The sequence below is a fragment of the Hemitrygon akajei genome, chromosome 10 (genome assembly GCF_048418815.1).
Source record: "Hemitrygon akajei chromosome 10, sHemAka1.3, whole genome shotgun sequence".
Classification (NCBI taxonomy): domain Eukaryota; kingdom Metazoa; phylum Chordata; class Chondrichthyes; order Myliobatiformes; family Dasyatidae; genus Hemitrygon; species Hemitrygon akajei.
The window spans coordinates 127,736,661-127,762,931 of record NC_133133.1 but is presented as its reverse complement, the minus strand read 5'-3'; the positions used below and the strand labels follow the sequence as shown (position 1 = coordinate 127,762,931).

Genomic DNA, 26,271 nt, shown 5'->3' with positions numbered 1-26,271 from the left:
TATTTAGCATAGTTGTAGGTCCACACAGTATGATGGAGAGTGTCTTTTGTGCGTAGATGACATTTTCTCTCTCGAAGAATTATGCAGTGGTCACTTCTGCGAGTGCTATCTGTGACTAGTAGAAAGGCAAGGACAATGTCAACCAAGATTATCCCTCATGCTGGCTTACTCACTACTTTGGACACAGTTTGGCATTGATAACCCACAGCTCGTGATCACTTTGGGCAGTAGTGCTGTTACCAAGCCACTCTTGTTGACTGATATCAAAATACCCACTTAAAGTACTTTCTGTGGCATTTGTGCTTTCATTGCTTTTTCCAAGTATAGCATGGGGTAGCACTAGCTCACCTCTCAATGGGTGTGATTTTTGGTGCACATAATGCTATGAGATGTTATGGTGACGGCCCTCATGGGTTCTGAAGTGAGGACTTCCTGTATCACCTTTCCACATGTGTATCGTAAAGTTTGCCCCTTTGGTGGGATACCTTGTTAGTATGTAATCAGGGTAGAGATACAGACATGCAGGCCATGAGGTGATGACTCTCTGTATTTCTGCTGCTTGGTGTCTTGTGGATGCCTAGACCTGAGCTGCCTGACTCTGAGTATAATTATGTCAGGCTCTTGACTAATTTGTGGTATATTTCCCCTAATTAGGTGCTAGTTCTCCGCTGTTTAGAGGTGGAGATTGAAAGTGTTTGCGGTGTTAAGATGAATGACATCAGGTTTTCTCCCTTGTTTTCCTCCTTGTTTTAATATGGATTATTACTAAGCCATTGCATGGGGCTATTAGAAGTCAACCAATTGTTGTGCATTTAGACCAGATTGTGAAAGGATGGCATCATACGAATGAGTGGTTCTCATTAGGGGATAATTCTATAGAGCGACACAGCACAGAAACAGCTGCTTCAGCCCAATGGCTCAAGCTGACCAAGATACCCAATAAGACTTGTCCCCTTGAAACCTTTTATGTCCATGTACTGGTCAAGTGCCCTTTGTCTCTGGCAACTCATTCCGTATACCGACCACGACCTGGGTGAAAAAGTTGCCCCTCAGGTTCCTGTTAAATCTCTTCCCTCTCACCCTAAAACTCTAGTTCTCGATTCCCCAACCCTGGAGAAAATGCATGCATTGACTGTATCTGTACTCCTTCTGGATTTTATATTTCTCTACAAGATATGTAGCATCAACAAAGTTGTGCCGAACATGTCCCTACCTTAGAAATTACTAGGCTTACCCATAGCCCTCTATTTTTCTAAGCTCCATGTAGCACCTTAAACCTGTGTCCTCTTGTGGCAACCATTTCAGCCCTGGGGAAAAAGCCTCTGACTATCCATACAATCAATGCCTCTCATCATCTTATACAGTTCTATCCGATCACCTCTCATCCTCAATCGCTCCAAAGACAAAAGTCATAGTTCACTCAACCTGTTTTCATTAGGCATGTTCCCCAATCCAGGCTTGTAAATCAACTCTGCACCCTTTCTAAGGCTTCCACATCCTTCCTGTAGTGAGGCGACCAGAACTGAGCACAGTACTCCAAGTGGGGTCTGACCAGGGTCCTATATAGCTGCAAAGTTACCTCTCGGCTCCTAAATTTAATTCCACGATGGAATACATCGTATGCATTCTTAACCACAGAGTCAATCTGTGCAGCTGCTTTGAGCGTCCTATGGACTCGGACCCCAAGATCCCTCTGATCCTCCACATTACCAAGAGTCTTACCATTAATACTAGATTCTGGCATCATATTTGACCTACCAAAATGATTCACTTCACACTTATCTGGGTTGGACTCCATCTGCCACTTCTCAACCCAGTTTTGCATCCTATCAATGTCCCGCTGTAACCTCTGACAACCCTTCACACTATCCACAACACACCTAACCTTTGTGTCATCAGCAAACTTAATAACCCATCCCTCCACTTCCTCTTCCAGGTCATTTATAAATAATCACGAAGAGTAAGGGTCCCAAAGGCACACCATTGGTAACCGACTCCATGCAGAATATGACCTGTCTACAGCCACTCTTTGCCTTCTGTGGGCAAGCCAGTTCTGGATCCACAAAGCAATGTCCCCTTGGATCCCATTGCCTCCTTACTTTCTCAATAAGCCTTGCATGGGGTACCTTATCAAATGCCTTACTGAAATCCATATGCACTACATCTACTGTTCTTCCTTCATCAGTGTGTTTAGTCACATCAGATCACTTTTCATTCTCCTCTGTTCCCAAACTTTTCAACCGCTTTCCCATACTTGGTCCCTTGAGTCCTGGTAATATCCTCTCCACCAAGGTTGATTCCCCCAGTAGAAGTGCTGCAAAGGGACTGGATTAAATTACTGCTTTTTTTCTGATCCAAAGGGATATTATGAGCTGTAGTAATTGTCTTGTGTGTCAGCGATCAAGGGTCATTAATAATTTTGTGGCTGCCTGTAGTGGTGCTGCTATTCTCCATCAGAATAGAGAAGATTCCCTGTTGGTCATGCCCAGAGATCACAATGCTGAAAACCACTGGGACTTACTTTGTGCACAGTTTGTATTATGGAATTATTCTCTAATAACTATTTGCTTGAGAAATTGCACCAATTTAATAAGAAGACTGCTGTAGTTTTATTATTCAGTTTTCTACAGACACTTGTAAACAGGCTCTGTAAATTTTGTTTGTTTGGTAATATAGATTCCACTTGTCCAACTTTTATCTCCTTCGCTGGCAGTGTGGTGTTGGTGGAGTCACTTAGACATATAGAAACTCCATAGCAGCTTGGGCACCTGAAATAATTGATGGAGAAATTATTGCAACATCTCCATTCTGCCTTGGGACTTTTGTTGCTGTTGTATGCAGCTTTGGCTGGTTCAACAGTGTGAGCAGGAAAAGAAATTGCAGCTGTGGAAAATGCTGCATATTAAGTATCTGTTGTCTTTTCTAGGTTCCAGCACGATGTGGGGTGACGGTGAGAGACAGCCTGAAGAAAGCTCTGATGATGAGGGGATTGACGGCAGACTGCTGTGCAGTCTACAGAACACAGGATGGGTGAGTGGTGCAGTGAGTTTGAAACACTACGCTACATGGAGGGGAGGCTTCCATGATAGGATTGAGCAACTGTGGTCCCTGAATAACTTGGTTATGCAGGGGAGAGGTTATTTCCATTTGGAGATGGATACCCTACCACAATGTATATGACCACTTGGTTTGTTGTCACCAGCAGCGGTCAACATTCAGACATCAGCTGATGAGCGGCAGGTAATATTCTTGCCACAAAGGTGCTAGGAAATGCTCATTTTCATTCAGAGATCTTCTAATCACCTACCCTTGACACTCTGTCATTAGATCAGAGGCCTGCTCTCTGCTTTCTTCTTGCTGCTGCCATCGGGAAGGAAGTACAAGAGCCTTGGGTCCCACACTACCAGGTTCAAGAAAAGTTATCTCTCTTCAGCCATCAGGTTTCTGAAGCATGGTGAATAACTTCACTCACCTCAACACTGAACTGATTCCACAACCTATGGATTCACTTTCAAGGGTTCTACAACTCATCATCTCAATACTTACTTATTTCATTATTATTATTAGTAAAGTATTATTGTTATTTGTTTCTTTTTTTGTATTTACACATTGGTTGTTTGTCTTTGTGTGTAGTTTTTCATTTATTCTGTTGTATTTCTATTCTACTGCAAATATCTGCAAGGTAATGAGTCCCAAGGTAGCATATAGTGACAATGCACTCTGATAATAAATTTACTTTGAACTTTGAGCTTAATATCACCAAATCTCTCATTATCAACATCATGGGGTCATCATTGAAACTCCATTCATCCAGCCACAGAAATATTGTAGCAATAGGAACTGGTCACAGGTTGGAACCTTGCAACAGGTGATTAGTGTCCCGATATGCCAAGGCCTTTCCATTATCTACAAGGCCCAACATGGGTACACCATGTTACTGGATAAATAAGGCTCCAAGAGTGCCACACCAAAACAGCTTGTGTGACTACCATCCATTCCTTTAAATGTCTATTCCTTGCCCAGTGACTACATTCTATCATGTAAAAATGCACTTCATTTATTCGCTCCGGTGTCTCTGATGGCTGCTTCTCAACCCATGATCTCTGCGACCAAGGTAGCTTGGGGCAGCAGGCAAAATGGAACAGCACCACCTAGATGGACTTCAAGAGGTACTGCAGTTGCTAGAAATCTGAATCAGCTCACAAAAATGCTGGAGGAACTCAGCAGGTCAGGCAGTATTACCTACAGGGCTCCCTCCAATTCACATGACATACTGATTTTGGAAATAAATTGCTGGTCCTAAACAATGTTCCCTCTAATTTGTGTGCACAAAAATCTTGTGCTGTGCTGTTTTTTGGCCAGTGACAATAGCATATATCGCCGGACTTCTAGTCAAGATGGAGCCTGTGCACAACACTCCTTTGGCCGACAACTTCTGGATAGATCATGAAACCATGTATTTAATTTCTTTTACGTCATTTATGTTTGTGATTTTGGCACTGTTGGAGCTTCTGACTTGCTGTTTGGACATCGTTTGGGTGTCCTGGTGCTCTACAGTCTGAGAGAGGATTCCAGGAGGCAGTGGTAGCATGAGCGAACCTTATGGTGGGCAGGCTGTGGGATGGTGGGTGAGCCAGTGTTCAACTCTATTTTGCCAATTAAAGCTTCCATTGTTTACCGATTAAAGTGATGAAGGAGATTGAAATATTGAGGCAAATGCGGAAGTTTTGATAATAGTAATGCCTTTCTTTTCTTTCTTGGTTTCATGGCTATCCGGATAACCAGAATTTCAGAGTTGTATACTTTGATAATAAATAAATGAATCTTATGAACCTTACGTGCAGTCAAAGTAAACCTGAAGCTATTCTAAGGAGAATAAGCCATTCCACTTTAAATAAACTAGCGGTTCTTTTGTGCTTCACGCCCTTTGCTTCTTTGGAATTCAACTTTGTGAATCAATAATTTCTTCAATAAAAACAGTATAAATAAGCCAGTTCTAAAATCAATAAACAAATCATTGCAAACTTCACGTTGTCAACACTGTCCACATCAGAAACCGGTAAAGGAAATGTGATTGTGTAAGATCCTGAAGTATACCTAACACGCCAACGAGGTAGAGGGTGGCAACCTTTCGTGTACAGTTTAAATTCCTTTGTGCGTCAGGAACAAAAGGTAGGTAGGTGTGCGTGTGCGCACGCGCACCTTTCTGGGAACATTGGTCCTCAATCCTAGAACTCTTCCCAATAGCGCCAGAAATTGTTCAAGAAGCCAGCTTATCGGCCAGCTCAATGGCAGTGATGGATGGTGTTGGACTAGAGTAATTGTTGTTTTTCTTGTAGTTTAACTTTCTGTATGCTTGCTCGTATGTTTATACAGTCACCTGTTTTCCTGTGATTGTAAAATTAATTTTCACTTATTGTAGTATAACTGGTTTTATATTTTGCTTCTGCCTGTGACACACCATTGAACCTGACTGTCTCATAGGTTGTCCCTTATTAATTGAATATGTCATCTGTTCAGTTAGAGATAGTTTTTAGTATAAGATGACCATGACTGTTCTTTTTTTAAATTCTCTTTCTTCACTTTCTTATTTGCAGTAGAAAGTGAGTTGGTGACTTATTTCTTTTTTTGTGAACATCCATTAAAATGGCTGTAACTACACAATTTACACCTCGTTCTAAATACTGTACTGGCTTTATGAGCGATGTCGTGTTTGTCATGTTATTTTCATTTATTCATGGGATATGGAAACTAGTCAATACCAGCATGTTACAGTCTTTTCACAACTCCAGAAACGAGCAGGTAATTAAGGTTCATTGTGGTCTTCAAACCAGACTCATGAAGTAATTATTGAAATGTCTCCATTCAGCCTAGTAATGTAGGTGTCACATCTGTAGCTTCAGCTGATGGGGTCTTTAGAGTGCCAGAGTAATGTTGACAGTTTTCTTTCCCTGAATTAGTGATTTCAGGGTTGTTCTGATAAATCAGTTGTTTTATACAATTACCATTACTAACACTAGCACTTTGTTTTAATTCTACAAGTATTTGATTACTTGAATTAACATCTTACAGCTTCAAGGATGGAATTTGATCTTGTCTCCAGCCTAGACCTTTGAGTGCTAGTTTAGTAACTTAACTCTTCCTTTCTATTTTTGTATTTCTAGCTAGCTTTGTATCACACCTTAAATGTTTCCTTTTTTATTCATATTTGGATCATTCTTTGCATCACATTGTTTGCAGTTGAATATATTTTTGTGCTTCAGAAGTTGTGCTGTTATCCTTTTAACTGGTTGCTGGCATTGATTTATTGCAAATTGTGTGGAAATTGTATTCAGATTATTTCCCTGTTCAGGGGTGACCACTAACTTGGGAACATTTAAATTGAAAATACCTACCTCTGTTATTTATTCCGGTCAGACTGTTAAGCTTTTCTACTGAAATGCTTTATTCATAGTTTTCTTCTGATTCCTTTTAAAGTACAAAGAGTGGAATGATTAGAGGTCACATATTTTGCCATTCGTATGAACAGTGCTTTATTTAATCTTGACTTTTGTTGTATAGCAAGTAGTATTAACAGTATGGAGACATGTAATTCTTAAGCTACTAAAGTCATAGAAAGTAAAGGGGTATTAGGTAGGTTATCAAATCTCAGATATTTGTGTAAAGCATTAATCTCTCTGGTCCTTTCAGTTTATGCTTGCCTGCGGTGCAAATACATTATCAGCGCATCAAGTTTTTAAATTCGAAATTAGCGCAGCAGGCCTTCAATCCACAATGTTTTGTCAACTTTTTAAACCTACTCCAAGATCAATCTAACCCTTCCCTCCCACATAGCACTCTATTTTTCTTTCATCCATATGCCTGTCTAGGAGTCTCTTAAAATTCCCTAATGTATCTGCCTCTACCACCATTCCTGGCGGTGTGTTTCATCTACCTACTGCTGAGTATAAAAAAAAGCCTACCTCTACCATCCCTGTTACACTTTTCTCCAATCTCCTTAAAAAGTATCTCCTCTCGTATTTGCCATTGTCTCCTTGGAAAAAGGTGCAGGCTGTCCACTCTATCTGCCTCTTAACATCTTAAAATTAGTGAAGGGCCAGGGTAGGTGGGAGGCTCGGGATGGTGAATGGCAAGCTCATTATTCCAGGTATTCTCTTTCAGAGGGCAATAAAGACCATAGCATGTATTCATTCTCATACAGTCGAAGTTAGTGCTATAAGGTCCTCAATTTTGTTTTCCCAGATGTATCTAAATACAGATCTATTTGGTGACCCTTGCCGATGCATTGTTTAGTTACGGATGGCATCCATTAGTCTCTCGAGACCGTGGATCTGCACCTGGAAAATCTTGCTTCAGTCTCTCCAGGGCGCAGGCCTGGGCAAGGTTGTATGGGAGACTGGCAGTTGCCCAAGCAGCGTCTCCCTTCTCCACGCCACCGATGTTGTCCAAGGGAAGGGCAAGGGCCGATACAGCTGGGCACCAGTGACGTCACAGGAGTTGCCAGAGCGAGGTTGAAGGCGAAGTTGGACTGCCTTAGGGACTCCAGCTCCGGATTTGTCCTCAGGGTTTACTCCTGAAGCTTTTCCCATAAGTGGGTGTGGCCGCAAGGCAGTGGAGGTTTGAAATCAGAGTTTTCCTTCTCTTAGATGGACTGCCTTAACAGGCTGACAAGCTCCATCTACTTGATATAGTTATAAATTTTAAGTATTCCATATCATGGGCATATGCACCAAGTGATGAGACCGATTTATTCTATTCAATTTTAAAACTGTTTTGCCTGTTGCTTATTTTCTACCATAAATCCTCTTGCACAAAGAAGCACTAGATTCATAGAACACTCGTGCAGATTGATGGCAGAACAAAACCTGACTGGAAGCAGCAAATGTAAAACAGTACAGCCTAGTTCCATAATGTCTGTAAACCTGGAGACATAATCTGATGTTGAAGATTGGCACCAAAGCTACAATCTTAGTTTGTGCTCTCATACTGATTTCTTGCCTTGACACAGTGGTGCTGGGTCATTTTGTATCCATAGAGAGCCAGGGTTTTTGGATTATGTGGATATAACTACCAGGTCTGTAGAATGTATGGGTATTGGATTAAAGGACAGCAGCAGTACTGGCGGAAAGCAAGCTGCGGTTGCCAAATGAATGAAATCAGCTGAATTTAGAGTTAAGTACTCATTGCATTTGGTCTTTCCTGTTATTGGAATGCTTACCCTGATAATATTTATCTGACTAGGTATTAGGAAATTGCTTTTCCGTGCAGTACTTTGGGTTTAAGGAAAACACCATTTGGCCTAGTCTGGTTTATGTTTAATGCATGATGCCAGAAGCCTCTGTCCAGTTTTCATCAGTGCCAACTGAGTTTTGTGTTGCTTTCAGGGAGAAAAAGCCAATTGGATGGGACACAGATATGTCCTGGTTAACAGGAGAGGAGCTGCAGGTGGAAGTACTGGAGCACGTACCACTAACCACACACAACTTTGTAAGTATCTGGAACTCTCAGCAGTTTACTTACAATAGAAATTTTCTGGGTAAACTTTTAATTAAGTATTTTACTTGGTGCATGCATTGTATATCTATGGCACAGTATTCTTGGGCCTTGCTAATGTCTAACGAAGTTACATCCTCTATGGCAAGGATTCTCAATCTTTCTTATGCCATGCACCAATACCATTGTGGACCTCAGGTTGGGAACCCCTGCTCCATGGCCTAATGGAGAGATTGTGCAAAAGTCAATCTCTTCTACAGGGAACCTTTGTAGGTGTAGATTGGATGTTACATATGGGATGCTTGGCACCTTGATTTTCTTGAAGTCAGTCATTGTGGTAATGTCATAATTTTGTGCAAATTTTGTTTCAGGGTGATATCAGCCATATTGTGATATACTTATGCATATCTAGGGGCAAAGGCTGGGAGAGCAGTGCCAACGTCTAGATGAAAGTTATCCAAAATTAAAGTCAGCATCTGTGGAGAGAAAAGCAGACTTTCCTTCTCTAAATTTTTGTTCCAAGTCTACCCATAAAAACATACTTTACAGTAGAAATCAGACCTGTGTTAATCTTTGCTGAAATCGCTGTGGTGACACAAAAATGATGTCTGATCATACTTCTCTAAAAGGGTGATAGTTGTAACTGCATTGAACCCGTGTATACTCTTTTTAGAACAGTGTTAATACCAACGATCTATTGCTGCTGTGACTACAGCGTTAAATTTCTCCTTTCACACTCTCTCTTTCTTTCCCTTCCAGGTTCGAAAGACCTTTTTCACACTGGCGTTCTGCGACTTTTGTCGTAAACTGCTGTTTCAGGGTTTTCGTTGTCAGACATGTGGGTACAAGTTCCACCAACGCTGTAGCACAGAGGTCCCCCTCATGTGTGTGAATATTGACCAACTAGAGTAAGTACCTTAGCATTGCAAGGGAGCCGGTGAGGACTATTGCTTGGGGAAAGATTATTCATAAAAGCCATTGAGTTGGTATAAAGTTAAATGGAAGCTGGAGTTAGTTGAACTCTTGTACAGCAAAGAACAGTACTCTGACTCGTGATGTTGTCGCCCTTTTAATCTCTTCCAAGATCAATCTTCCCTCTCAAGTAGCCCTCCATTTTTCTTTCATCCATGTGCCTGTCTGAGATTTTTAAATGTCCCTAGTTCATCTGCTTATACCACCACCTACTGACAATCATTCCATACACTCTGTGTATAAAGAAAAACTTAATCTACCTCTGACATCCCTCTGATGCTTTCCTCCAATCACCTTAAAATTATGCCATATGGTATTAGCCATTGCCACGTTGGGGGAATAAAAGATGTTGTCTATTGACTCTGTCTATGCCTCAGTCACCTCTCATTGTTGATCACTACAAAGAGAAAAGCCCTAGTTCAATTAAACTTTCTTCATAAGACATGCTCTCTAATCCAGACAGCATCCTAGCATGTCTCCTCTGAACCCTCTCTAAAGTTTCCATATCCTTCCTATAATGAGGCGACCAGAATTTAGCACACTAATTCAAGCATGGTCTAACCAGAGTTTTATACAGTTGCAACATTACCTTGTGGCTTCCCCTTGGGGGCAAGTGATCATCATATGATTGAATTCACCCCGAAATTTGAGGAGAAGCTGAAGTCTGATGTATCAGTATTACAGTGGAGTAAAAAGGTTTACAAACGTATGAGAGAGGAATTGGCAAAAATTGATTGGAAAAGAACACTGGCAGGAATGACGGCAGAGCAACAATGGCTGGAATTTCTGGAAGCAATTTGGAAGGCACAGAATATATACATCCCAAAGAGGAAGAAATATTTTAAAGGGAAGATGACACAAGCGTGGCTAACAAGAGAAGTCAAAGCCAACATAAAGCCAAAGCGAGAGCATATAAGAGAGCAAACTTTAGTGGGGAGTTAGAGGACTAGGAAGCTTTTAAAAACCAATAGAAGACAACAAAAAAAAGTCATAAAGAAGATAAAGATGGAATATGAAAGTAAGCTAGCCAATAAAATGAAAGAGGGTACCGAAAGTTTCTCCAGATACATAAAGTGTAAAAGAGAGGTAAGAGTGGATATTGGACCGCTAGAAAATGATGCTGGAGAGGCAATGAAATGGCAGGCAATAGCAATATGGTGAAGTTTCAGGTGTCAGGGGTCATGAAGTGTGTGAAGTTACCATAACTGGAGAGAGGATATTTGGAAAACTGAAAGATCTGAAGGTAGATAAGTCACCTGGACCAGATGGTGTACATGCCGGAGTACTGAAGAAGGTGTCAGAAGACTGGAAAATTGCAAATGTCATTCCACTCTTCAAGAAGGGAGAGAGATAGAAGAAAGGAAACAATAGGCCACTTAGTCTGACCTCAGTTGGTGTTGATCATTAAGGATGAGATCTTAGGGTACTTGGAGGCACATGATAAAATAGGCAGTGGTCAGCATGGTTTCCTCAAGGGAAAATCTTGCCTGACAAATCTGTTGGAATTCTTTGAAGCAATAATAAGCAGGATCAAAGGAGATTTGGTTGATGTTAGGTATTTATATTTTCAGAAGGCCTTTGACAAGGTGCCACACATGAGGCTGCTTAACAAACTAGTTGCCCATGGTATTACAGGAAAGATTGTAGCATGGATAAAAGAATGACTGATTGGCAGGAGGCAAAGAGTGGGAATAAAGGGAGCATTTTCTGGTTGGCTGCTGGTGACTAGTGGTGGTCCACGTCAATAATTTGGATGATAGAATTGATGGCTTTGTTGCAAAGTTTGCAGACAATATGGAGGTAGGTGGAGGGGCAGGTAGTTTTGAGCAAGTAGAGAGGCCACAGAAGGACTTAGACAGATTAGGAGAATGGGCAAAGAAATGGCAGATTGGAATACAGTGTTGGGAAATGTATGGTCATGCACTTTGGTAGAAGAAATTAAAGGGTTGACTATTTCCTAAAAGGAGAGAAAATGCAAATAAACTGAGGTGCAAAGGGACTTGGGAGTCCTTTTGCAGGATTACCTAAAGGTCAATTTGCAGGTTGAGTCTGTGGTGAAGACAAATATAATGTTAGCATTCATTTCAAGAGGGCTAGAATACGAAAGCAATGATGTAATGCTGAGACTTTATAAAGCACTGGTGAGACCTCAGTTGGAGTATTATGAGCAGTATTAGGCTCCTTATCTTAGAAAGGATGTGTTGAAGCTGGAGGGAGTCTGCCTTCTGTTAACCAAGGGTGGTAGTAGATTTCACATAGCCAAGTCTCCCTGAATCCTGTGCTGGGATCTTCTGAATAAGCCTTCCACATCCTCCACTTTACCTTCATCAATTTGTTCAGTCACTTCCTCAAAGAAGTCAGTCCGGCTCATGAGACGTGATCTCACTGATGTAAGTTTCACTGCTGTATAATTGAAAGGATTATCTCTATTACTTAAATAAAGAAATACCATTTCCTATCATCCAATCTTCCAGTAATGCTCCTGTAGCTGGTGAGGATGCAAAGATCATTGCGAGGGCATAGCAATGGCTTCCATCACTTCCTACAGTAACTTAGTATGTCCTATCTGACTCCAAGGACATCTATCCTAATGCTTTTCACAGTTCCAGGACATCATCTTTCTTAAGTGAGCAGTTTTGGGCTCCTTATCTTAGAAAGGATGTGCTGAATCTGGAGAGGATTCAAAGGAAATTCACGATAATGATGCCAAGATTGAATGGCTTGTCATGTGAAGAACGTTTGATGCCTCTGGGCCTGAATTCAATAGAATTCAGAAGAATGAGGAATGGCCTCATTGAAATCTATCGATGGTGAAAAGCCTTGATAGAGTGGATGTGGAGAGGATGTTTCCAGCGGCGGGAGAGTCTAAGACCAGAGGACACGGTCTCAGAATAGAGGTGGGTCCTTTTAGAATGGAGGTGAGGAGGAATTCCTTTAGCCAGAGAGTGGTGAATCTGTAGAATTCTTTGCCACAGGCAGCTGTGGAAGCCAAGTCTTTATGAATATTTAAGGCAGAGGTTGATAAGTTCTTGATTGGTCAGGGCATGAAGAGATAATGGGGGAAGGCAGGAGATTGTGGCTGAGATTGGATCAGCCATGATAAAATGGCAGAGCAGACTCTATCGGCCAAATGGCCTAATTCTGCTGCTATATCTTATGATCTTGACATGTTCCAGTTTTTCAGCCTGTTTTACACTGACCTTATATTCAACAAGGTTCCTCTCACTGGTGAATACTGAAGCAACGTATTTATTAAGGACCTCCCTTACCTTCTCTGGCTTCCAGCGCATGTCTCCTCTTTTATCCCTGATTGGTCCTACCCTCACTCTAATCCTCCTCCCTTTTTTTTATATGCATGTTGAACACCTTGGAGTTTACCATGATTACAGGATAATAATTCTTGTAATTAAAATTATATTCCTTGTAATTGAATAGGTTCCAGCACAGGTCAGCAGGAGAAATCAACAACTTTCCAATACTTTTGCATGATAAACTTAAAAGATAGTGAAAAGTTTGGTAGTTTTGGTCCTTGGAAAGAGACCCAGAGGTGATGTTCAAGCCCAGCTCAAGTTTAATTATTGTAGTCATTTGTGGAAGGCAAGGTTTGTTGTAGAAACCCAATTTCCTTCAGTTAAGGGAGCCTCCTGCCCAAGCCCAGTCTAGGTTTACATCTGTTATCCTTCAGTTCATTATTAGTATTCACTGGAGGTCTGTGCCAACCCCAAACTGTTAGACATTGATATAGCTTGTCAAGTGTAGCTTGCCAGTACAAACTTAGAACAAATGCATATAAAACAGGAGAAAAGGTCAGACCTGCCTCAGATGGATGTCACTGTACTTTGCTGAAGCTGATCTGGGAACTACACCCCTGAGACTTCAAATCCTGGTATTTATATTTAGTCTTTGAAGGTAATATGCCCCCCCTTCTAATCATGATATACTGTTTCACTAAGCATATTACTTTATTGGGGAGCGTTATTATTTGATAGTTTAAAGGTTCAGAAGTTCAACTCCAGGGAATTAAGCAAAAATTCCTAGACTGTCAATAAAAATCGTTATTAGGTGCTGTCTTTCAATTGAAACCTTAATCCAGTCCCTTACCTGTTCTCTCAGATTATGTAAAAGAGCTCATGGCACTATTATGAAAATAAAAGGAAAACTATAGCTGGTTTCTTTACCCAAAACTTATTCCCCATTCAACATTGTGAATTGAATTGAATTGAATTGACATTATTACTTACATCCTTCATATACCCAAGGAGTAAAAATCTTTAGATGATGTCTCCGTCTAAATGTGCATTGTGCAATTTAAATAATTTATAATAAATAGTATGTACAACAGGACAGTCAATATAGAAGTACAATTGTGTCAGTATGAATTAATCAGTCTGATGGCCTGGTGGAAGAAGCTGTCCCAGAGCCTGTTGGTCCTGGCTTTTATGCTGTGGTACCGTTTCCCAGATGGTAACAGCTGGAACAGTTTGTGGTTGGGTGACTTGGGTCACCAATGATCCTTCAGGCCCTTTTTACACACCTGTCTTTGCAAATGTCCTGGATAGTGGGGAGTTCACATCAATGGATGTGTTGGGCTGTCCGCACCACTCTCTGCAGAGTCCTGCGATTGAGGGAGGTACAGTTCCCATACCAGGCAGTGATGCAGCCAGTCAGGATGCTCTCAATTGTGCCCCCATAGAAAGTTCTTAGGATCTGGGAGCCCATACCAAACTAATTCAACCGTTTGAGGTGAAAGAGTTACTGTTGTGCCTTTTTCACCACACAGCTGGTATGTATAGATCACACGTTCGGCTCGGACTAGAAGGGCCGAGATGGCCTGTTTCCGTGCTGTAATTGTTATATGGTTACATGAGATCCTCACTGGTGTGTGTGCTGAGGAACATAAAGCTGCTCACCTTCTCAACCCAGACCCATTGATGTTAATAGAGGTTAACCTGTCTCCATTCCTCCACAGCTAATTCCTTTGTTTTTGCGACATTGAGGGAGAGGTTGTTTTCTTGACACCACTGTGTCGGTCATTGTTTGGTCGTTACCATATTCTTACTGGTGGAATCTTGTTCATGGAAGTTGCATTTCCTCTATTACAATTAGTTATCATATATTTACATAGAAACATAGAAAACCTACAGCACAATACAGGCCCTTTGACCCAAAAAGCTGTGCCAAACAGGTTACCCATAACCCTCTATTTTTCTAAGCTCCATGTACCTATCCAGGAGTCTCTTAAAATACCCTATCGTATCTGCCTCCACCACCATCGCCGGCAGCCCATTCCATGCACTCACCACTCTTTGTGTAAAATAAAAACTTAACCCTGACATCTCCTTTGTACCTACTTCCAATCACCTTAAAACTGTGCCCTCTTGTGTTGGCCATTTCAGCCCTGGGAAAAAGTCTCTGACTATCCACATGATCAATGCCTCTCATTATCTTGTACATCTCTATCAGGTCACCTCTTATTCTTTGTCTCCCCAAGGAGAAAAGGCCAAGTTCACTCAACCTATTCTCATTAGGCACACTCCCCAATCCAGGCAAAATTCTTGTAAATCTCCTCTGTACCCTTTCTGATCCTCCACACTGCCAAGAGTCTTACCATTAATGCTATATTCTGCCATCATATTTGACCTACCAAAATGAACCACTTCACACTTAACTGGGTTGAACTCCATCTGCCACTTCTCAGCCTAGTTTTGCATCCTATCAATGTCCCACTGTAACCTCTGACAACCCTCCACACCATCCACAACACCTCCGACCTTTGTGTCATCAGCAAATTTACTAACCCATCACTCCACTTCCTCATCCAGGTCATTTATAAAAATCACGGAAGAGTAGGGGCCCCAGAACAGATCCCTGAGGCACACCACTGGTCAGCAACCTTCATTCAGAAAATGACCCATCTACAACCACTCTTTGCCTTCTGTGGGCAAGCCAGTTCTGGATCCACAAAGCAATGTCCCCTTGGATCCCATGGCTCCTTACTTTCTCAATAAGCCTTGCATGGTGTACCTTATCAAATGCCTTGCTGAAATCCATATACACTACATTTACTGCTCTGCCTTCATCAACGTGTTTAGTTATATCCTCAGGAAAAAAAATCAATCAGGCTCGTAAGTCACAACCTGCCTTTAACAAATCCTGCCTTTCAGGATCTTCTCCATCAACTTACTAACCACTGAAGTAAGACTCACTTAATTTGTATTTATTGTTATTGTTATGTCCTTTCCCTTTTGTGTTTTTTGTGCTGCTTCGAATCCAGAATAACAATCACTTTGTTCTCCTTACACTTTTGTACAGGAAATGACATTGAAAAAGTCTTGCTTTTGTTAGCTGTTGCACATCAAAGGTACTTAATTGGCACAAGGTACAATATAAGGTGAAGATTTCCTAGTTTTTCAGCAGAGTCCTTTGGGCTTGTTAACCAAAAATAATTGAAGCAATATCGCTGAGATCTATGGATTTTTTTGCATTCCTTCATTTATTCTGTCTTTTTCCAATTTCTCTCCAGTTTGCTAATTCTTTCACGAATCTATGAGAACCATCCGATTCCCCAAGAAGATGTATCATCCATAGGAACACCAACTGGCTCAGGGATGTATCCATCAGTTCCACCCTCTGAATCCACAGGGTAAGTTTTTTTCGGGGCACTTGCTCACCTCCAGTTGCTCTCTGGTGTACCCCCCCCCCCCCCCTCCCCAGACTGTGCCTCATCCTTTTCCTTTCTGGGTCTTGCAGCCCTTCAGTTGTGTATCAGTCAGGACTTGTAGAGTTGCTCTCCCCTGTGCATCACGCCATGAGTGGCAAAGCAGGTAGTACTGCTACGGTATCTGCTATACGGCCTCGTCTATGTCAGTGAGACCTGACGCAGATTGGGCAACCGTTTCATTGAGCATCTTCACTCTGCTGCAAAAGGTAGGATTTCCCGCTGGTCATCCATTTTAATTCGACTTCACATTCCTATACCAACATGTCTGTCCATGCCCTCGTCTACTGCCACATTGAGATTGCACTCTAGTTGGAGGAGCAATACCTCATTCAATCTGGTTGCCTTCAACCCAATGGCACAGACATTGATTCCTCTAACTACTGGTAATTCTTTCTCTCCATCTTTTCCCCCCACCCGTCTCTCTTTTTCTATTCCCCATTCTGGTTACCCTCTCAGCCTTTCTCTTTTCCTCCCCCACAGCCATGACCTGCCCATCACCTCCTTCTGGTTCCCCTCCTTCCCTTCATTCCACGGCCCACTGCTCTTATTAAATCTTCACCCTTTTACTTTTCCATCTGTCACCATAAGATATCGGAGCAGAATTCGGTATTTGGCGCATCACATTTGCTCCACCATTTAGTTATGGCTGATTTATTATCCCTCTCAGCCTCATTCTCCTGCCTTCTCCCCATAACCTTTGGCCCCATGATTAATGAAGAACCTATCAATGTCCACTTTAAATATCTGAAATGACTTTACCACAGACGACTATGGAGGCCATAAAGTTCCACCACTCTGAATAAAGAAATTCTTACTCACCTCTGTTCTAAAGGGACGCACTTCTATTCTGAAACTGTGCCCTCTGGTCCTAGACTCCTCCACAACTGGAAACATCACCTCCACTTCTTCTCTATCTAGACCTTTCAATATTTAATAGGCTCCTAGGAGATCTGCCCTTGTATTTCTAAACTCCAGCAAATTCAGACCTAGAGCTGTCAAATGTTCCTTATTCATTAATATTTTCATTCCCGGGATTATTCTTGTAAATCTGCACAGGATCCAATCCCAGCACAACCCTTTCTTAGATATGGAGCCCAAATGCACACCTCATCTGGTCTTGCCTATCACCTGCCAGCTAGTACTCCTCCGCCCCCCACCTTATTGTGGTTTCTGCTCTCTGAGTCCCGATGAAGGGTCTCAGCTCAAAACGTTGACCGTTCATTCCCCTCCATAGACCTGCTGAGTTCTTCCAGCACTTTGTGTGTACTGCTGCCTCAGAATTCTAGTAACCTGAGGTCAATCTTGACCTCTGGTGCCACCTGTAGGGAGTCTCCATGTTCTGCCTGGGACAGCATGGGTTCATCCAGTTTCTTACCACATCCCAAAGTCATTAATTGGCTGGTGTAAATTACTGCTAAGTATAGGTAGTTGACAGAAACATTGAAATTGTAGCAGAGAGATTCAGCTGTATGGACACAAAAGGGAATGAGATGAATAGGATTGCTCTAAAGGCTAGCATAGACGATGTCCCAAATAGCCTCTTCCTCTGTTGTAATAACTATATAAAATCTGTGATTGCCATTGCTGTTTGAAATAAGTGACTCAGTGTATCGTCCTGAAGATGTTACCACTGCTGCCTGCCTACTGCCTCTCACAGAAGTCATTTGGTGGACTGAAGACAAAAGCTTTAGACTGCAGGAAGATATTGTCTTGTCAGTTGGACAGGAAAGTAACAAATAAAATTCAGTCAAATGGTACCAAGTGATGTGAGAGGACAAAGAGAGTTGGAGTGCCTGTCCACAGATCATTAATGGTTACAGGACAGATAGATGAGGTTAAAAAAGGCAAGTGGAATGCATGCTTAGAGAGACCTAGAATACAAAAATAGGGAGATATTTCTAGAACTGTGTACAGCACCAGTTAGACCACAGCTTGAGCACTGCATTAGGGGCCCCATTGGCACTGACATTGGGTCCACAGAAAGTTTACGAGGATGATCCTGGAAATCAGAAGGTTAATGAATGAGGAGATGGCTCTTGGTCTGTACTTGGTGGAGTTCAGAAGAATGAGGGGTGATCTCATTGAAATCTACCAAATATTGAAAGGCCTAGATAGAGTGGTCATGGAGAGGATGTTACTAAAAGTGGAATAGCTTACGACTAGAGGTTCCAGTCTCAGAATAGAAGAACGTCTGTTTAGAACAGAGATGAGGAGGAATTTATTTAGTGATAGTATGGTGGAACTTATTGCTAGAGACAACTGTGTAGGCCAAGTCATTGGGTATATTTGAAGTGGAGGTTAATAAGTTCTTGATTAGTAAGGTTATTGTTAAAGGTTACTGGGAGAAGACAGGAGAATGGAGTTGAGAGAGAAAATAAATCAGACATGATCAAAGAGGCCGAATGACATAATTCTGCTCCTTTTTCTTGCAGATTTATGGTCTTATGCACACATTTCCGGTCACTGAGGAAAGATATTGTGCTGGGCAGAATAGAGAGGTGATTTATGAGGACATTTTCAATACTTGAAAACTCTAGCGATGATCAAGAAGTCTGATAGGCTGGAAGTGTTTTCTTCAGACAGTGGTGGCTGAGTGGAGACATAATTGAATTGTCACGCAGTTATGAGAGGGCTGGACAAATGGGAAGGATTAATGTCATAAAGGGCTTAAAATCCAAGGCCAATTAAAGAAATCATAAAAGAATTAGAGAGGAGATAAAGAAAATGCTTATACCCAGATTGTCTGAGACTCTGCTGGAAAGGATGGTGCTGACATGAACTCTTAACAATTTTAACAATACTCCCAGAATATTACATAATGTAAGGCATGGGACACTGGATAGCACTATCATTTCATCATGTAAAGATTTGTAAGGTTTGCAGGCCAAGTAGGGAATGGTGGAGGATTAGTTTGGGGAGCTTTTTCTCCTTCGGTATGAAGGCCTTTTGTATTCCAATTGTTCGATAAGATCTGAGATATTGAAGATCTGACAAAAGGAAATGAGCATGGATTCTCCCTTAACTATTCACTGGATTCAGTACAATTTTCAACCTGTTGACGTCACTGAGATTTATTCCTTTTCCTAACGAGGGACATGGAACAAGGGCCTCCCAAGGGAGGTTTTGTGGTGAAGGCCCCAAATAGGGGTGGGTGGTGAGGGGGGGGGGGCAGGGGAGTAGGAGGGAAGAGAGTGAGGCCCCATAAAGGGGAGGTTAGAGGATTAGTGAGGGGATAGTGAAGAACTGAAGTGAGAGTTGAGACAAAGTAGAGTGAGAGAACATGTAGAATTGAGTGTAGAGGGAGAGAGAGATTAGTGAGGAACTGCTGGGGGGCCTGAAAGAAGTGGCTGCAGGGATGGTTAATGCAATACAAATCTATAAATTCTCTAGTTGCTAGATCAATCCCAATTAATTAGATACTAAATGTTACATCACTGCTCAATTTAAAAAGGTCGGTTAGAAGAAGAACACAGCCAGCTAGCATGCTGTTTGTGACCAGGTAAACTCTGGGAATCGTTATTGAGGAAGTATTTAGAAAATACTTTTTCTCTTTTGTGCTCTGCTTTTTTTGAGCCACTGTGGATCTTTGAAGTGGAAATTGTCTTTTTCAAAGCACAGTGTAACCTAGAATATAACAAGCAAGCCAACTGGTTTGCCTCACATCAGTGGTGGGAAAATTACTGGAGTCAATTCTGAGGCAGAATCTATCTTCATTTGGAAAAGCAAAGATTGATTAGGCATCAAAAGCATGGTTTTGTGTGTGGTAATTGTCTCTCATGAATTTCAGGTTTTAGAAGGGATGACTAGATAGCTTGATGAGGGCAGGGCATTTAAAGATGACGTGGACTCTTTAAGACATTTGACAAGGTCCCGCATAAGAATCCAAATCTGGTTATAATCAGTCTTATGTAATGTGAAACTTGTTGATTTGCAGCCGTAGTACAGTGTAAAAACATAAAATAAATATAAATTACAAAACAAATTGTACAAAAGTAAAGGGATAATTAAATATTGTTCATGGACCACTCAGAAACCTAATGGCAAAGTGGAAGAAGCCATTCTTAAAACATTGAGTGTTTCTTCAGGCATCTGTACCTCCTCCCTGATGGTAGTAACAAGAAGAGGGCACATTTGGGATGGTGAGCATCCTTAATGATGTATACTGCCTTCTTGAGGTACCACCTCTTCAAGATATCCTCGATGGTATGGTGGCTTGTCCCTGTGATGGAGCTGGCTGAGTCTTCAATGCTCTGCAGATTCTTGTGATCCTGGGCATTGGAGCCTCTGTACAAGGCCGTGATGCTAGCAGTCAGGACGCTCTCTACCATAACAAAAGTCTTTGATGACATATAGAATCTCCTCAAACTCCTTGCCTTTCTTTGTGATTATATCAATGTGTTGGACACTGCACAGATATTCCAAGATGTTGATGCCTAAGAATTTGAAGCCATTTAGTATTTCCACCACTGATTTCCTCCCTCCCCCATCCCCCACCGCTACCACCCCCTAATGGGGACTGGTGTGTGTTCTCCTGACTCCCCTTTCCTGAAGTTAACAATCAGTTCTTTGGGCTTGCTGAAGTTGAGTATGAGTTTGTTGTTGCAACACCACTCAACCAGCAGATCTATCTTGCTTCATTGTGCCTCCTTGTTGCAATTTGAAATTTTACTAACGATGGTGTTGTTATCTGTGAATTTGTATATAGTAGGCTGGCACAGAAGGTTAGATCACATAGGATCCAGGGTGATCTGACCAATTGGATACAAAATCGACTTGGTTTGAAGAGTCAGAAGGTGATAATGGAGGGTTGTTTTTGGGTTTCTGTGACCAGTGATATGCCGCAGGGATCAGTGCTTGGTTCACTGTTGTTTGTCAATTATATTAACATTTTGGATAAAAATGTAATTGGCATTGTTTGTAAGTAGGACACTAAAACTGGTGATATAGTGGACAACAAAGAGGTTATCTAATGATCAGTGGAGAAAGTAAGCCAAGAAATGGCAGATGCAATTTAACTTTCTCAAATACAAAGTGTTAAATTTTGGGGAATTAAACCAGAGCTGGAGTTCTCAATAAATGGCAAGGCCCTGAAGGTTGATGCAGAACAGAGAGAACAGAGAAACATTGTTTCCAGAAAGTAGTGACATGGGTAGATGGCAATAAAGAAAGTGTTTGGCACTCCTCACAAACAAGCTGCCAGAGGAAGTGTTAGATACGGGTACAATTATCGTGCTTAAAAGAGGTTTGGACAGGTATATGGGAAGGAAATGTTTAAAGGGTTTTGGAACAAATAGCTTTGGGAGGCAACTTGGTTGACATGAATGAGTTGGGCTGAAGGGCCTGATTCTGTGCTGGGTAACTATGACACCAGGGAAAATCAACTAGAGCTGATAAAAGCATATTTGGATTTTCAAAGTGCATTCGATAAGGTATCATTAATAGCTTACAGAGTTGAGAGTAATATACTGTGTTGGATCAAAGATTGGCTCAGATACAGAAAGGTTATTGATAAATGGGTCATTTCATATTAACAGGCTGTGTGTTGTGTGCCATACGAATTGATGCTAGGGACTTAGCTGTTTGAAATCTATGACCTACTTTCTTTTTGTATGTTTTGTAAGCTTTATTATCACGAGTGGCAAAGATATGGAGAGGAGGGAGAAAGGCTGAAGTGATCATGAGGGATGAGACTGAAGGGGTGAAGCAGAGGTTGAAGTGGGGCAAGGGACCAAGTGTGTTTGGAAACATTTACTACCAGCAATGCCAGACAAAGAACTACCTTGGAAGCAATGCACGTAGCACTTTGAGTATTAAGTCATTTGCCATGTGTTACTGTGCTAGTCTCAGGATTAATTTCTGCTGTCACCTTGTTAGGTACATTGTAATGACCACGTTGCATGGCTGAATTCTATTTGTTTCCAGAATAACAGCTTTGTTGAAATGTTAAAAGGAGCTGTTGCTTGTGGTAGTATACTCCAGCTTGGTTTAGGAAGTCCTATAACATTATTTTTATATAATTCTTTAGTCTTTATAATTGTTGAATATTATTTTTTGTTGCGTGTCGTGCCAACACACCCCAGCAAATTCCTAATGAATGTTACTGTATGTGGTGAATAAAGCTAATTCTTGACAAAAAGCAAGAAGGCAGTTGGAAATCTGACATGCTGTTGAGGGCATGAATGGAATGGATGTTTTTGTATTTACAGGTCTCTTTCTCATCCCGCCACTTCCCCAACGAAATCAATTCCAATCCCACAGCCCTTCAGATCCGGGGAGGAAGATCAACGGAATCAGTTTGGACAAAGGGACCGCTCATCCTCTGCTCCAAATGTACATCTCAACACAATCGAACAGGTCAATATTGATGTAAGTATCTCTCTCATCAGCTTGATGGTCGCTATTAAATCTTCAGTGAGGTAAACATTATACAGTGTTGACCATACTCAGTGGTTTCATTCTTCATTAGGCCACAAGAAATGCCAGAACCCATAAATGAGACATGCCAGGCCAGCACGTTATTGTTGGAAGTAATCAAATCACAAACAAGAGAAAATCTGCAGATGCTATAAATCCGAGCAACACACACAAAATGCTGGAGGAACTTAGCAGACCAGGCAGCAGCTATGGAAAAAGAAGTACAGTTGACGTTTCGAGCCAAAACCCTTTGGCAGAGACTCTTTTTTTCTATAGATGCTGCCTGACTTGTTTGAGTTCCTCCAGCATTTTGTGTGTGTTGCTCAGAAAGATGCATTTTCACTTTGAGGTAGCCTCTGAAGGTCTCAAGGCTACTTTTAAAGACAAAAGAGCTTCCTCTCTTTGTTCAGGCTAATACTTATTCCTTAGGCAATGCTCCAAAACAATTGGCTAGATAGCTTATTTTCTGCTGCTGTTGTAAGTTGGCAGCCAGATATGCTGCTGTTCAAAAATGTGTCACTGAGTGTGAAGACTTACAAGACATCTTTTTACAATATCTGATTAGTAAATTGAGAAATACTGATTAACCACGCACTACCTAATGACATTGTGTCATGCATGTTTCTTGCTCTCTTCATTTGGAAGGTCTTACTCCAGTTGAAAACCTGTTGAGCCAGAACTCTTTCACCCACCATTCCTGGAGCCTTTGTCTTCTGGTGGTCTTAGCAGTTATTATCTTAATCAAATAATTTTACAGCAGGAAGCCAAGGCAGTGAAAATTACCAGACATTTCACCTGTTGGGAAGCATAATAGTAAGCTGATGTTGGTCCTTGAACCTTAAATGTTTTTTCAGGATGTTGGTCAAGTCCCTCAAATCTGCTAAAATGCCTGATGCATTTGACAGAGGTCATCTAAATTGGTACAGATGTTGGAGTCTAAAACATTTCTGGTTTCCATAGCTCATTTATTCTAAATCTTGCAGCTTATCCGTCTTTCGAACAGAGTTGTACATGCTGTATGTAAAAACTCTTTTGGGATGGAGGTGCTGATAATAGTTAACCATGCTTTCCCTCCTGCTCTCTTCATCCTGGCCCTCTGATGAATCCCCACTTGTGACAGAAAAACATCTTTTTCATTGACTCCAACTGCAGCCAGTTCTTTGTAGTGTAAGTCAGTGTGATTGGATGACTAATATTTGATCCTTGCCTTCTAGGGTCTGATCCGAGACCAAGATCTACAGCGCAGTGATGGAGGTAAGAGCATGTTGTGTGATGATTTGATTTGCAAAAGGTTTACAAGTTCCTTGAAGGGAGTTTTTAAAGTGAGATTAATATTTCTGGTTCTGTTGTATAATTTTTCTTTCTTTCCCGGTTTCTTTCTCTGTCTCCCAGTAAGTTGCCTTATCTGTTTTTTGCATGAATTTTGTGTTTCTCAAAATGCCCAACTTCTAGACAATGGAAAGTAAGGAAATACTCTGGCAGAGTTGACAGTTTATGCTGTACAATGCTATATTAGGGCACAAGTCAGAATGATTTAGAATAAATAGTTATAGATGACCCACTGTCTGATCTCTGCTTGTGTTTTTAAGCTTTAGACTGGATTCCCTGTCCTTCCTAGAATGGTAGATTCAGTATGAAACAGATGGAGGCTATCTATCTGCTTTCCCTGTAGCCCTACAAAAAGCTTCTCCTGAAGTGCTCAATCAGTTCCCTTCTTGAAGTTGCAGCTGACTGTCCATGCATGCAGTGTTCTGGCTCACAGGCAGTTCCTGTATTTAAGAAGTATCTTCCCTTGCACAGCCCTGATTCTTTACTGTGCCTTTTGTAGACCCATGTCAATAGAGTGCTTAGTTCTGAGTTACTGAATAGATAGATAGATAGATAGATAGATAGATACTTTATTCATCCCCAAGGGGAAATTCAATGTTCCTCCAGTATGATATCACATAAACACAAGACAGACCAAGACTAACTGACCAAAAAAACCACATAATTATAACATACAGTTACAACAGTGCAAAGCAATACCATAATTTGATAAGAGCAGACCATGGGCACGGTAAAAAAAAAGTCTCAAAGTCCCAGATAGCCCATCATCTCACGCAGATGGCAGAAGGAAGAAACCTCCAACGTGGCAAAACTTCCCGATGCAGCCTCTGGAAGCACCCGAGCACAGCCAACTGTGAGTCCGTCCGAAAACTTCCGACAACTTCGTGCCTCCGACCAGCCCTCCGACACCGAGCACCGAGCACCATCTCTGCCGAGTGCTTCAACCCCGGCTCCGGCCACCAAGCAACAGGCAAAGCCGAGGATTCGGGGCCTTCTCTCTGGAGATCTCTCCGATCGCTCAGTAGCAGCGTCAGCAGCACAGGCATGTCAGAAGTTTCGCCAGATGTTCCTCCGTGCTTCACACCTTTCCCGTAATAAAAAAAAATGCAATTCTAGAACTTCTGGGATTCTTCCAATTTTTTTTTTCTTTTTTAATCTCCCTATTTCCCAAGCTCATTCCCAGAAGCTGATTCATTGCTGGCAAGTGACTTACCCTTGTGCTTTTTCCTAAGCGAGAATCTGGGTAGGTCAGTAAACTGTACCTCTGCTGCAAAACAACATCTGTCAGTGGTAGTGATTCTGAACAATTTGATCAGAGACGGCATCACATCTGGACCTGGACTTGTCTTGTTGATAGCTTCCACGTCCACATTGTAGATATTGAAGAATAGGACCCTGATCTGACTTCAAAAGTAAACCTTCCTAAGACAATCACAGAGCCTCTGTGTTATGATCAGTGAGGTTAGCATGGATGAGTGATTGAATCAATAAGCTTGCCTGTAGTTGTGGTTCATTAAGCTTTCAGGCTGTTTGGAATAATTTCAAGTGTGTCTCCCTTATAAGACTGTCAGATTCTGTTGTGTGTTGTGGACCTCAGAGTTACAGCTAATGGCTTTGATCTGTTAAAGTTGTGCATCTTAGTTCCCACCAGTTTCCTGGTGCCCTGCTCCAGCACAATCTGAGGAGCGTGCAGGTGTACATGCAGCCATTGCTGTAGTGAGCAGCTGAGAAGTCACTGGGGCTGCTGGGCTGCAACAGGGTGTGAGGGGATCTAACACTTACTACTTTTGATATTTCACTGCTGTTAGTGGCACAACTGACTGCCAGTATCATTCAAACACCCCATTTTGGAAAGTTGCTATTTGTAACTACAGTATGTTATTGCTTCTTTACATTGTAGGGGAAGACAGCTTGATGGTCTTATCCTCAGACACCGTAACATCTTAAAGGGCTGTTTTCAAATACCTGCTACTGAATGGGAGATAATTACCTTTTCAGAATAGCTGGATATTCTCACCACTATGCTTTTTTCTCCAGTGAGTTCATCTATCTGAGCCCACCTATGGTAGATTGGATTCTGTGTTCTGTATTAGCTCAGTTGGGCTACATTTGTTAGCTGATATAGTTTGGGAGGGTCCCTTGAAAATTAGCAACCACAGTGCGAGGTGACATTCTCCATGTTGCTTTCAGTGCTGGAGTGGGCGTCAAGGTGATTTTTTATGAATTGTGTTGTAATGTGATCAACCTCAATTTTCCATTTTTATGTTATTTAGCACCTTTGAAATTCACAAGAATTGAAAATAAATTAAAAATACAGTAGATTCCGGTTAATTAGGCCACAT

The 26,271-nt window shown here is 41.6% G+C and overlaps 1 protein-coding gene across 4 annotated transcripts in view; it reads left to right on the top strand.

The window, feature by feature from the left end:
* braf (B-Raf proto-oncogene, serine/threonine kinase) overlaps window positions 1-26,271 on the top strand; it is a 116,726-nt gene that overhangs the window by 48,383 nt on the left and 42,072 nt on the right. For all 4 annotated transcript variants that reach the window (XM_073058928.1, XM_073058927.1, XM_073058926.1 and 1 more), the window contains 6 exons: window positions 2,927-3,030; window positions 8,385-8,487; window positions 9,253-9,401; window positions 15,989-16,108; window positions 22,393-22,552; window positions 23,815-23,854. In XM_073058928.1, coding sequence (XP_072915029.1) covers window positions 2,927-3,030; window positions 8,385-8,487; window positions 9,253-9,401; window positions 15,989-16,108; window positions 22,393-22,552; window positions 23,815-23,854 — 676 coding nt within the window. The remainder of the gene's footprint in view (window positions 1-2,926; window positions 3,031-8,384; window positions 8,488-9,252; window positions 9,402-15,988; window positions 16,109-22,392; window positions 22,553-23,814; window positions 23,855-26,271) is intronic.